At 33.9% G+C, this 13560-nt stretch overlaps 2 protein-coding genes across 3 annotated transcripts; one reads left to right on the top strand and one right to left on the bottom strand.

The window, feature by feature from the left end:
- Positions 1-417: 417 nt before the first annotated feature.
- On the bottom strand, positions 418-13009 carry LOC130453320 (zinc finger CCCH domain-containing protein 10-like). 2 transcript variants are annotated; one of them, XM_056792985.1, is made up of 8 exons: positions 12895-13009; positions 11120-11458; positions 5241-5449; positions 4889-5184; positions 4608-4830; positions 3253-3316; positions 2797-3070; positions 418-2733 (listed from the first exon to the last, which is right to left on the bottom strand). In XM_056792985.1, exons 3-8 carry the CDS (start codon positions 5423-5425, stop codon positions 2237-2239), a joined length of 1539 nt encoding a protein of 512 aa, XP_056648963.1. In that variant the 5' UTR covers positions 5426-5449; positions 11120-11458; positions 12895-13009; the 3' UTR covers positions 418-2236. The 2 variants fall into 2 exon arrangements, with proteins under 2 accessions (XP_056648963.1, XP_056648962.1); XM_056792984.1 differs by having other exon boundaries at positions 11120-11482.
- Positions 6080-13459, top strand: LOC130453321 (partner of bursicon-like). The gene is made up of 6 exons (XM_056792986.1): positions 6080-7151; positions 7241-7365; positions 8047-8209; positions 12280-12401; positions 12734-12859; positions 13287-13459. Exons 1-6 carry the CDS (start codon positions 7037-7039, stop codon positions 13425-13427), a joined length of 792 nt encoding a protein of 263 aa, XP_056648964.1. The 5' UTR covers positions 6080-7036; the 3' UTR covers positions 13428-13459.
- Positions 13460-13560: the final 101 nt, after the last annotated feature.

The raw sequence follows: 13560 nt of genomic DNA on the forward strand, positions 1-13560 counted from the left end.
GATTTAGCATTTTTTGTAAAGAATTAGTAATGCTCTAAGTGAAGCAAAATGGAATGAGATATTAATGACAGCGTTTGTGAGTTATGGGGTGTTGAAGTTTACATATCGAAAAATTAATCGAAGCTCTATAATTTGAGAATGAATTCACTAAAATAAATCAAATTTTCATTGTTTCATTTATTAATTCTTCATAAATAAGCAGATAATTCATATGACTTTCTAGGACGAATGGTTTGAAAGATTTGAGTGAAATAAGAGAACAAAAGTAGCTCAAAATTGTCAAAAATTTATTCCGTTCAATTTGGTATTTTTTTATAGCCAATTTAAGGGAAATGATCTAAATAAACCTGAAACAAAATTAAATGATACATGAATATCGATGAGAGATACGGGGTGTTGAAGTTTGCATATCGAAAAATGAAGGTAACGTTTATTCGAAGCTCAATAATTTGAAAAATACTTGAGATAGAAGTTTGAAAATGTCATGGTTTGTATAGAAATTCTTCTTGAATAAATAGATACTTCTTTTGATTTTCTAGGACGAGGTGTTCAAAAGATATGAGCAAGATATGGGGCATCGAAGTTTCCATATAGAAAATCGAAAGATAAATTTTGTCGAAGTTCTATAAATTTGTGGAATATTTCAGTAAAAAATATGAAATTTTCTTATACAAATCCTTTTCAAATTCATAAGTAACAAGTAATAAAGAATTTCAACGACATGAACGAAATGAGAAGGTAAATCAGTATTAGGAAGAATCCAAGTTATTAAATAAACAATCTGCTAGGATTTTGTGCTCAAATTGACATATTTTGTGGTAAATTTGATAGGAATACTCTAAATTTACGCCCCAAAATATAATAGAGTCATCCAAAGAAGCGTTAATGAGATATGGGGCGTTAAAGTTCACAAAACGATGGAAAATTGATTCAAAGCTCAACAAATCGAAAAATATTTTAGTAAACGATCTGAAATTTTAACGATTCTTACAGAAATTCTTCTTAATTTGGTAAATAATTCATACAACTTTCCAGAATAAAGAATTTCAACGATATGAACGAAATGAGAAGGTAAATCAGTATTAGGAAGAATCCAAGTTATTAAATAAACAATCTGCTCGGATTTTGTGCTCAAATTGACATATTTTGTGGTAAATTTGATAGGAATACTCTAAATTTACGCCCCAAAATATAATAGAGTCATCCAAAGAAGCGTTAATGAGATATGGGGCGTTAAAGTTCACAAAACGATGGAAAATTGATTCGAAGCTCAACAAATCGAAAAATATTTTAGTAAACGATCTGAAATTTTAACGATTCTTACAGAAATTCTTCTTAATTTGGTAAATAATTCATACAACTTTCCAGAATAAAGAATTTCGACGATATGAACGAAATGAGAAGGTAAATCAGTATTAGGAAGAATCCAAGTTATTAAATAAACAATCTGCTAGGATTTTGTGCTCAAATTGACATATTTTGTGGTAAATTTGATAGGAATACTCTAAATTTACGCCCCAAAATATAATAGAGTCATCCAAAGAAGCGTTAATGAGATATGGGGCGTTAAAGTTCACAAAACGATGGAAAATTGATTCGAAGCTCAACAAATCGAAAAATATTTTAGTAAACGATCTGAAATTTTAACGATTCTTACAGAAATTCTTCTTAATTTGGTAAATAATTCATACAACTTTCCAGAATAAAGAATTTCGACGATATGAACGAAATGAGAAGGTAAATCAGTATTAGGAAGAATCCAAGTTATTAAATAAACAATCTGCTCGGATTTTGTGCTCAAATTGACATATTTTGTGGTAAATTTGATAGGAATACTCTAAATTTACGCCCCAAAATATAATAGAGTCATCCAAAGAAGCGTTAGTGAGATATGGGGCGTTAAAGTTTACATATCGAACAATTTATTCGAAGCTCTACAATTCAAGAAATATTATAGTAAAAAGTCTCAAATTTTTTCAGGATTGAGGATTTCTAAATATATGAAAAGACAAAATCTTTTTGGACGAATCAAAACTGCCCAAAAATCAATTTTATACCCAATTGTTGAATTAAATTGATATATAATTGATTCATTCATCAAAACAGAGCCAAAAAACATCCAATATAGTACCAAAAACAATTCCGATTCCAGTTTTTCGCCAAAAAAAAAAAAAAAAATGAAAAAACATCAACAATAAGTACGACGCCCGTAGCCGAATCCACAAAACACCGTCAACTAATGCGTCATAGCGTGATTAATACTTTGAGTCATTATCGGGTACGACACCATCGGTTGAGAAGCGGCATTAGACATCGCTATAGCTTGCGAGGTGCTCCTGTGAATCTCCGACGCCAAATTTTGTTGAGCAATCAATTGTTGATTAGTACTGGCTAAAGCTAATTGCTGAGGTACGTTCGTGACGGTCAACTGTTGAGGTTGGGTACTCAACTGTTGATTGGTACTGGCCAAAGCCAATTGTTGAGCTTGCGACGTCAATTGCTGATTAGTACCGGCCGCCAAGGCGAGTTGTTGCGCTTGCGTCGTCAATTGGGGACCGGCCGCAGTAGCCAACGCCATCTGTTGATTGGCCATGTGTTGAGCTTGCGACGTCAATTGAGGTTGGGCGGCCTGTTGGGCGGCGGCGAGGTTCGTTGCGAGATTCTGTTGGGCTATCGCCAATTGGGCCTGGGAACTATTGGCGATCGCTAATTGGGTCGTAGGATTTGTCGTCACTACGAAAAAAATATGGAAAAATGAAAAAAAAAAAAAAATTAAAACATACACCGATGACTTACCTAATATTTGTTGGCTGTTGGCTAAAATCTGCGCTGGGGCCATGCTAACAGCGGGACAACCGGTAATAGATACCGGGTTACAGGTGGATACCGTCGCCAGAGATACCGGTACGGTGGCTACGCTGGCTATCACTGTCCTATTAACTTGTTGGGGCGTTTGGGAATTCGTTATGCTAACGGCCGGTACGTTTACCGTACCGTTACGTTTGTCGTTGACGCGCAACGCGGCGTTTTGTTCTAATAAAAATTCATTGGTGGCTGTCAGATTCGATACCTACGGAAACGTTGAATAATTTCCGCCGTAAAATATCGAAGTACGGTCCTGTTGTTTGTTTACGTTACCGAACTAACCTATCGTATATGACTTATGACGTAGAAATGTAAACAAACCGCAGGGTCGGACTCGTTTTGAAAATAATTTGTTCCAAAAAAAAAAAAGAGAAAGTATTTACGCACTTGTTTTTTGAGTCGAGCGTTTTCTTTCAGTAACATTGCATTTTCTTCCACCAACATTAAAGTTCTGCAATAGAAATTTGAGAAAAATTTAGAATTCGGACGGCATGCATTAAATAAATGGTGCCCAATATGGCATCTAAAACCACTAGATGACAACTAAAGACCGATTTATGTCATTCAATATGGCATCTATTGAATAAATGGCACCTAATATGGCGTCTGTTGAATAAATGGCACTTAATATGGCGTCTATAACCTAAATGGTGCCCAATATGGCATCTAAAACTACTAGATCTTAACTAAAGACCGATTTATGTCATTCAATATGACATCTATTGAATAAATGGCACCTAATATGGCGTCTATAAACTAAATAGTGCCCAATATGGCATCTAAAACCACTAGATCTCAACTAATGACCGATTTATGACACTCAATATGGCATCTCTTTAACAAATGGCACCTAATATGGCGTCTATAACCTAAATGGTGCCCAATACGGCATCTAAAACCACTAGATCTCAACTAATGACCGATTTAAGACATCTGTTGAATAAATGGCACCTAATATGGCGTCTATAACCTAAATGATGTCCGAAATGGCATCTAAAACCACTAGATCTCAACTAAAGACCGATTTATGTCATTCAATATGGCATCTATTGAATAAATGGCACATAATATGGCGTCTGTTGAATAAATGGCACTTAATATGGCGTCTATAACCTAAATGGTGCCCAATATGGCATGTAAAACTACTAGATCTTAACTAAAGACCGATTTATGTCATTCAATATGGCATCTATTGAATAAATGGCACCTAATATGGCGTCTATAAACTAAATGGTGCCCAATATAGAATCTAAAACCTCTAGATTTCAACTAATGACCGATTTAAGACATCTGTTGAATAAATGGCACCTAATATGGCATCTATAACCTAAATAGTGCCCAATATGGCATCTAAAACCACTAGATCTCAACTAATGACCGATTTATGACACTCAATATGGCATCTCTTTAACAAATGGCACCTAATATGGCATCTATAACCTAAATGGTGCCCAATACGGCATCTAAAACCACTAGATCTCAACTAAAGACCGATTTATGTCATTCAATATGACATCTATTGAATAAATGGCACCTAATATGGCGTCTATAAACTAAATAGTGCCCAATATGGCATCTAAAACTACTAGATCTTAACTAAAGACCGATTTACGGTACTTGATAGTGCCCAAACCGGTACCTATAATAAAAATGGCGATCTAAATGATGTGCTAAAGTAAAAGATTGAGAAAAAGGAAACAAGTGAGAGGGGGGGATGGTGTGGTATAAAATGTTTATATTACCTGGCATTAGCTCGGGCCAACATATGCGGCGGGGGATTACCGGCGAAATAACCCTGAGGGGGAACGCCGGCGAAATATCCTTTGAAATAAGGACCGAGTCGAGATTCCAAAAAATCGCAAGATATCATTTCTTGTTCGGACATCGCGGCGTACCTCCGTTTTATCAACGGAAGTCCGTCGTCTTTATATTCGTCGTAACTTACGCCGTTTCTCCTAAGAATACCTTCGAAAACAAAACGAATCGATACATTTACGTACTATATAGTGACGTCATAATTTACCTCTGACAGATTCCAATGGCACCAGCTGCGGTTCGGCGATATTACCGTTATCGTTGTCGTATAGCAAAGAACGTTGTTTCTGGTGTTCGCCGTTGACAATTTCGGCTTCTTCTTGTTCTTTGGTGATGTGGCGGTATTTGCAGTTGGATCTACGGCATTGGCCGCGTCTGAATTGATCGCAGACGGGCGGCGGATCCGGCAGCAGATTCTTTAACGTAACTTCGGAAAGGATTTGCGGCGTCATCTGTCCGGTACGTTTGTAATGATCGGCCTCGTTCGGAGAACAATGGATAAATCTACGATTAAATTTGCTATTTAATAACGAATTTTTATGAAATATCGACGTTCTCACTTGCAAAACGGCCTGGGGCAGACGTTGTTTTGGAAATCGTGACAGAAATTCAAGGGTTTTATTTCGTTTTCGTGTTTATATTTACAGTTGTTTCTGTTGCACGTTCCGCGTAAAAAATCTCGACAGATATTGTCTTTTTCGTTCGATTTATTCGATTGTGAGGCGTCTTCGGAACTTTCCGACATTTCGATTTGATTATTTACCTAAAACTAAAAGAAAACAACAAAAACAAAAAAAAAATCCGTAAAGTTCTTATGCGAATTGGGTTCGTTCTCGAAAATTCGAACGAATTGAACAGTCTTCTAATTAATCGATCACTCATAAAATTTCGTCCGGAACCGTCGTCTCGCAGTATCGCAGAACTGATTCAACGAGCCGCGCCATTTTCAATTACGGTTGACGTCATAAAAAAACTCAAAATGGCGTACATTTCTTTCGACGTACCGCGCGCGTCCGGATCTGCGATCTATTAAATCGTGAATATACCTCGTATAAAACGAATGATATTGAAATTATTCTGATCCGAGATGGAAATGTTTAGTTTTTTACAACGATAACCGCTTAAATCCAAAAATTCATCGATATCGGTGAGTTTCAGCAAAAAAAAGGCACTCAAAACATGTTATGTTAATTTTTTTTTTTTAAACGTTCGTTATACAAAAAAAAAATAACAGTCTGCCAATCTCTTGGGATAAAATGTAAAGCTTGTAACCCCGCTGGAGGTTCTCGGTTTTGGGGTCAACAAACTTATGTTCTTTCCAAACGTTTTCGTTAATTTTAGGAAGTGACTACTAATACAACGTAAGGACGTAAAGGGATCGTTTAAACTCGTCTACGTCAATATTCAATAATTCCTGGTGGCTAGTCCAAGCTATATACGGGGGCGAAAGCTCCTGTCGTATACAAGCGACGTGGGGTGATGACTTTGGATGTTCCCAATATCTATCTGTCGTTCAGGATCGCATGGAATCGATTGGGAGTGCAGCAGACCGCGTTTGTTTGAATTCCTTACGTGGAGGTGAACCCCACCGACGGAATTGTTGTCCAACAACTTCGCGTTGTCGAAAAACCACAGTCGAAACGTTGAAAACCCCCCAAAAGATCCAACAAACACACACCTTGAGATAACTGAAGCTCGGGAATGCGTTCGCTATTGATCTTTTGGATAATAACATCCGAAATACGGCCCTGCAGTATTTGCGAACTCTTCTCCATAGAACTCGGTCAAGTGTCGATGGATTGAGCCTAGCACTTTCCCTAGAAGCTGTAGCTCATCATTTTTGGTATTCTAGATCTTCAAAATTATATAAAGTTCGTTCGATTATCCGGCAACCGTCATTTTTTCAATTTTCCGCACCATTTTCGTATTAATACACTTTTTTTTTAAACACCTCGCGGAGGAACGGTTTTAACGGACAAAAAACGAATCGCAGAGCGTAATTCGTACCCATGTTTCAGGATTTACGAGGCTACACGTCAAATTCCACCTGACAGTGTTCCTAGTGCACTTATTTTATGTACAACCCTCGTATTTAGATAAATTTGTTTCGAATTACGTATCGTCGGATCATTAGCCACTTCCGTTCATTAAAAATATCACTGGTATTAATGACGATTTTCCAAATTATTGAATAGAATTTTACATTATAAAACATAATATTTACGACATTTTAAATTGATTGATCAAATGGAAATGATAAATTTCATTTCGGGAAAATCGTAGAAAGAACTGGGAAAGTATAAAAGGGTGGAATGTAGAAATCCCAGCTCAGTTAGCTGTTTGAGAGCGCGAAGAGATGTTGTTTTATTTTGTAATTTTTGGAATTTTAAGTTTTTCTTATGTAATCGGCGTAAATGACATGTCTGAAGAAACTTGTGAAACTCTACCCTCCGAAATTCATTTAACGAAAGGTATATCGAACTTCATTTCGAGTTTAAACTGTATATATGGTTTACAAAGTTCAATTGCCGCTTAATATTTGAACGAAATTTTGTTTTAGAGGAATACGACGAATTGGGAAGACTTCAAAGGACATGCAACGGCGAAATAGCTGTCAACAAATGTGAAGGATCGTGTAAAAGTCAAGTACAACCATCAGTTATAACGCCAACCGGATTTCTGAAGGTAAACTGAGCTACCCAAATTGTTTTTTACGAAAATCAACTTTCAAAATTTAATAAATGGAATTTGTATAAATCTCGTCAATTTGTGTAAAGTTATTTTACAGAATTAGTCTGGTTTCGAGCTATAACGCCTATGTGTAAGAGAGAAATAATTGTGTCCTTTTCTATTCTATTCTTTCAAGAAACTAATGGCGCTTGCGCGCCGCGTAGCACTCTCCTGTCATGTGCTCCCGCGATTGTAAACAAAACAAACTTCACGAAACTTCTATAAGTGATTGTCTGTAAACCACGTGATCATAGGAAGTCCTCTTTCCCACCCCACTGCTACGTTTTCTATTACGTAATTATTAAAAAAAATCATTTCCTTTAATAAAACTTTGTTTTCACCTCCTCCTCCCGCCACGTGATTCAGTGTAGTATTTGAACTTATACCCCTCCCTCTTGGCCAATCTACGTGTTTTATGGGCGTTCCCTAATTTGAATACATGTCCCAATGGTGTTCGATCATTTGAACAGATGATTGTTTCGCGCGCTTGTTTTATTGGAGCTGTCATTAATTTTTTTGCTCGAGGGCGTATCAATCGCGTGAACGACCGCTCGTGTCTAGACTTTTCTATACAGGGAGTTTAGTCGAAGTTATTTTCCACGACGATATAATAATATTTAATCTGATTTTTTTTAGGAATGCTATTGCTGCAGAGAAAGTTATCTTAGAGAAAGAATAGTTACTTTATCTCATTGTTACGATCCCGATGGTGTGAGATTGACGTCTGAAGGTAACAACGCTCTGGACGTCAAACTTAGAGAACCTTCCGAATGCAAGTGTTTCAAATGCGGCGATTTTAGTCGATAAATTTTTTTGTGCGTATTTTTTTTTTAGGAGAATATTTATTGAATTTGATCTTTTTTATTAACGCAAGCTTGTATGAAAATAAAAAGTATTTTCAAAAATAAAATCTAAAACATTTGTGTTGTTTTTTCTTTATGAAATTATGAAAAAATATACGAATATACGTTTTTTCTGTTGATACACCCTATATATTTCTTCGTAATTAGATTCTTCTTTCTTACAATACGTAGTTTTATCTATTTACGAGGGCGGTCCCAAAAGTACCAGGCCCAATAAATAAAACACAAAAATTTTGGAAAAAAATATTTTTTTTTACTAAAATACGTACTTAAAACACACTTTCGAGTGCGTAGAACTTCACTTTACGCACTAGTGAATAAAGAAAAAAAATATTAAGCTCTCATTCGTGCTCATTCCACTTTTTTTTCAATTATTTAACAAAAATATTGTATGCAAATCGTGTGTAAAGGTCTTTTTTCGACTCGTGTGATTGCATGAGTCATTTTTTCAAGTCTGGGAACAAGAAATTATCCGAGGTGGTTAAATCTGGCGAATAAGGTGCTTGAGGTAGCAATTCAAACTTTATTTAATTAATTTTGGGCGTCTCAATAACTGCTACCCAATATTTTAGTGTTGATAACGAAGGAATAGTCTCAACCAGAGTAGAATCAAGTTGTATACTCACTAGAGATGGCGGTACTTTCCAAGTAAATACCGCCATCTCTACATCAGGCCAGGTACTTTTGGAACCATCCTCGTATATAAAGTATTTATATCGACATCACTCTGTATATGCGTGACTATTTAGTTTACGTAATACGTCGACGAATATTTCCAACTGATTATGAATTATCGAGAAAAATCTGTATACAGGGTGAAATAAAAACGATTTTATAAATTTTTTAATGTTTCTTCTTATATTTTATTTTTTTTTCGCGTTTATGAGCATCCCCTATATTTGAATTCGTCACTTTTCGAAAATTTTTCAGTAAAATTACGGCGGAAATGATCTAAATAACGCATCTTGGCTTCGAGTCCCCTAGTTCATCATTGTGGTAACATACTTGTCATTATTTCATCATCTTTCATACTAAAAATCATCTTTGGCGAATTTTCCTTGAAAATATTTCAATTGGATTTAGATCTGGTGAATTACCAGGTCAATCAAGTGCTTTTAATTTATTTTCCCATATAAAATTCTGTATCAATCATTTTAAAATTTATTTCATTAATAGAATAATCTTATGGTGCAATATTTCGATGAATTTATAATGCTTTCAATAAAAACTAATCTCCCAATGCCTTTTTTTTTGTTTATAAGGTCGTTTAACAATCTGTTTACCTTCAATTAGTCTAACGAAACTTTATGGATATCCCTGTAGAAATAAATGTGTTTTATCATGGAAAAGCACCTTTTTCCAGTCATCAACTGTTCGTGATTGGTATTTTTAGTCCATCTTAAGACTTTTACATCATTTTCTGAGTTAGAAATTGTTTTTTTTTGTCTTCCGGTCAACTTCGAAACGCCTTTCTGTACATTTGAGGTACTCACTCCAAAATCTAATAAATATGTTGGACTTGGTTTTCTTCGATTTAGTCTGGACTTCCTAAGAACCTTTTTCCATCATTTTATGAGTTAGAAATTACTTTTTCTTTGATTTTCTTGTCTTCCAAAAGTCTTTCCGTACAATTGAGGCACTCACTTCTATTCCATAATCCAGCAAATACCTTTAAAGGTTCCTGGTTGTCTTTATTACCACCACGCTACGCATTTCCTGATTATAAATAGTTTTTATGCCTTCAAATCAACGTTTGTACTGTGGAAGCCCTTACTTTATCACTCTAACCTAGTAAATCCCTCCAAAGGTCTTTCTTGGATTTAACTTACATAGTTGAGCCTTGCCAAGAGTTTTTTTATCATTTTCTTGATTAGAAAATGTTTCTTCTTTGATTTTCTTGACCACTACAATCCTGCAAACCCCTTTAAAGGTCTGTGTTTGTTTTTCTTGGAAAACGACCATGAAATTTTGTATTGAGTTGAAAATGAATTTGCCACAATTCTCAACATACATTTCAATAAGTTTGGGCTCCATGACTGAAGTTATTTTTCTATATGTGTATTAGATAATAATTTTTTTTGTGAATTAAATTTTTTAGAAAGAATAATCAGCTGATTTGATCATTTTATTTCATCATAGGCGATTGTATTCCTCAAAAAATTGTACTCCTTCTGTATATCCTTCGATTACCATATTTTCTTCATTACGGGATTCCTTTTTCTAGAAATCCTCAAGTTATAGCCCAAAAATTCAATTTCTTCTGCCTATTTTTGACTTTCCTATATAAATCTTTGACTTTTCCAAAGATTTTAGTCATCTACGTCTCTATCCAGCACCCAACAATGACATCTAAACAATAAAGTTTAATGTATGGTCTAAATAGATGAAGATATTTTTTGATTGCCATATGGGGCTTCTTTTCCCAAAAATCCTCAATTTACTGACCAAAAATTTTAACCATTTAAGTCCATATTTGGTCTGAAATTATTACAACAAAGACCAGATTGCCCATTTTGACTTTCCCTTTTAAAAGTGTCACTTCTTTCAAGATTCCAGCTTCCTTTCTCATCTTCAAGAAGATATTCTTCGATTACCATATTTCATACATTATGGGGCTTCTTTTTCTAAAAATCTTCAAGCGATAGCCCAAAAATTCAATTACCTCAACCTTTTTGAAGCTATTTTATACTTGATTTTGATAGTTCTATAAGTACTATATATTGAATTTTTCAAAATTTAATAAGATCAATACCAATTCATGTTCACTATATTTATATGGCCATAAACTAACTTTATTGCAAATTGAACTATTTATTTACTTATATTTAATATCATTTATCGCTTACCTGTTAAAAAAAAATAATTTAATCGATGGGTAAGTTGAACCGTTTATGTAATTCAGTTACAGTAACATGTTCGGCATCGGCCAAATAACCTAAAATCATTTGGGCTAGATCCTTCATTTCATTATATTCATGGAGGGCGTCCATTTGAGGATGAAGATCAGTTGTAACACCATTATCTTCAAATTCTTTAATAGCTTTATCTAACTCGGCGTTTTCTTTCAAAAGTCTTTCGTATCTAGATTTCAATTCTAAATTCGAAGAATTCTCTTTGGAATCGATCTTTTTTAATGATTTAAACTTTTTTGACGGTCTTGAGAGACGTTTAGATTTGTCCATTTACTAAATCAAAACATGGATAAAGATCTATAACATCAACAATTAAGATTTAAAACAATTCAAATTTTGTAATAAATGAGTGTATATTTAAAAAAGAAAAACTGTTAATCAAAAAAGGGAAAACAACATACTACCCCCTGTCAGATTGAACATCGGCCATGCCATTATACCACCCCCATGGTGTTAAGCAGGGGGTAACAACAGAAAACATATATTTCACATATAAACGGATAAAATGAAACCTAGAAGGTTATTGCTATTAAACCAGTGGTGTATCTATAGATAATATTGATATTACGGAAATTATATAATATTAAATAACATTCAAACCTAAGAAATTAGTAAAAAACTAGATTTTTCACCATATGAACACAACTGCTATAGACAAATAATAATATTCATATAACGATGAATTTATTAGAATATAAGTAGTTAAAATGAACTAAAAATATGTAATTAAAAATGTATTTACAAGATTTTTTATAAAAATCATCATAGAAAGTAAAAAAATCCAAATAATTGATGTTATAAGTGAACCTACACCACTGGAGGATCAGAAAAACAAGACTAGTTAGTCAGGATAAAAGGGTGTTTTATAAAAAGGCAAACGACTTATAAAAAAGCAACAGTGTGATTACATACTTTCAAAGGGTTGTGGGATGTTTGTAAAGATATTTTCGATATGTAAGCAAAATAAGTGATAATAAAACTGTTATTAATTCAATTTATTTCAGTGTTGAATAAGACATGGAACCTATTTCTGTTGCTTATTATACTAGAAAATATGTGTATAGATCCCAGATTGAAAACAGCAACAGTAGAAGCTGCTAGTACGACTGATGAATGTCAAGTAACGCCTGTCATACACGTTTTACAGTATCCTGGATGCGTACCAAAACCTATACCTAGTTTTGCTTGTATAGGGAGATGTGCATCGTATTTACAAGTAAGTGATGTTAATATAGAAAAGAATTTAAAAGTACCTTTTCTAAATTCATTAATTAACACATTTATCTGGGTCAAATTATCAAATATTTATTTGAAGACGAATATTAATAATTATTTATAATTAAATTTGATATGATATTAAGAAAATTTTTGTTTATGTTTATTTATTATAATCCAAAATCTACGGGAAATACAAAATAAAATCTGTTGGTAGAGTTGTTAACACATTTTTCAAGTTGATGCTTTTATCAAATTAATATTTGAGAGGTGGGGACAAGGAGGAAGATACATCGTCTATAGATTGTTTTTAATTTTTATAAGTATTTCTAGGTATCCGGTAGCAAAATTTGGCAAATGGAAAGATCATGCATGTGCTGCCAAGAATCAGGGGAAAGAGAAGCTTCAGTTTCATTGTTTTGTCCGAAAGCGAAGCCAGGAGAACGTAAATTTATAAAGGTTTGTTGGAGAATTTTAAATTTAAAAAAACTCACCTTCAAATCCTGGTTAATTGATATATTTTTGTTGGACTAATGTCTTTATAATAGTCAAATATTCAATATAAACTCCAGAGACAACTAACTACCTACGATTAAACACCAAACTTTTGTCTGTCAAAATGTAATGATCAGTAACAATTATTGTGGTACATTGAAAAATCGACCTTAATTATCTTGTCAATTTGATCTAAAATTCAGTAACACAAATAAAATGTCAAAATAATACATGTGACAGCTGAGATACAGTTAACTATAGTTTTGAGAAATTTTTGTGATTATAATTGAGCTACTGAGCAGAAGATGACGCACACCAATTTTTTAAATAAATAAAATGTTTATAATCTCATTTATTTTATATGGCAAAATGTAGACGTTTATGTTTATAGGTAACCACAAAAGCTCCATTGGACTGTATGTGTAGACCGTGTACTGGAGTCGAAGAGAGTGCTGTTATACCACAAGAAATGGCGGGGTATTCTGATGAAACTCCTTTATCAGGACATTTTCTTAAATCACATCAATTGTGAAACATCTTGACTATTACATTTAATATTGAATAAATCGCAAAATGTATATATAGTTTCATTAAAAAATACAAAAACCATCGATTGTTTAATTATATTTACAATAACTTTACAGTTAATATTTTTATTTCTTGGC

Source organism: Diorhabda sublineata, chromosome 2 (genome assembly GCF_026230105.1).
Source record: "Diorhabda sublineata isolate icDioSubl1.1 chromosome 2, icDioSubl1.1, whole genome shotgun sequence".
Lineage (NCBI taxonomy): Eukaryota > Metazoa > Arthropoda > Insecta > Coleoptera > Chrysomelidae > Diorhabda > Diorhabda sublineata.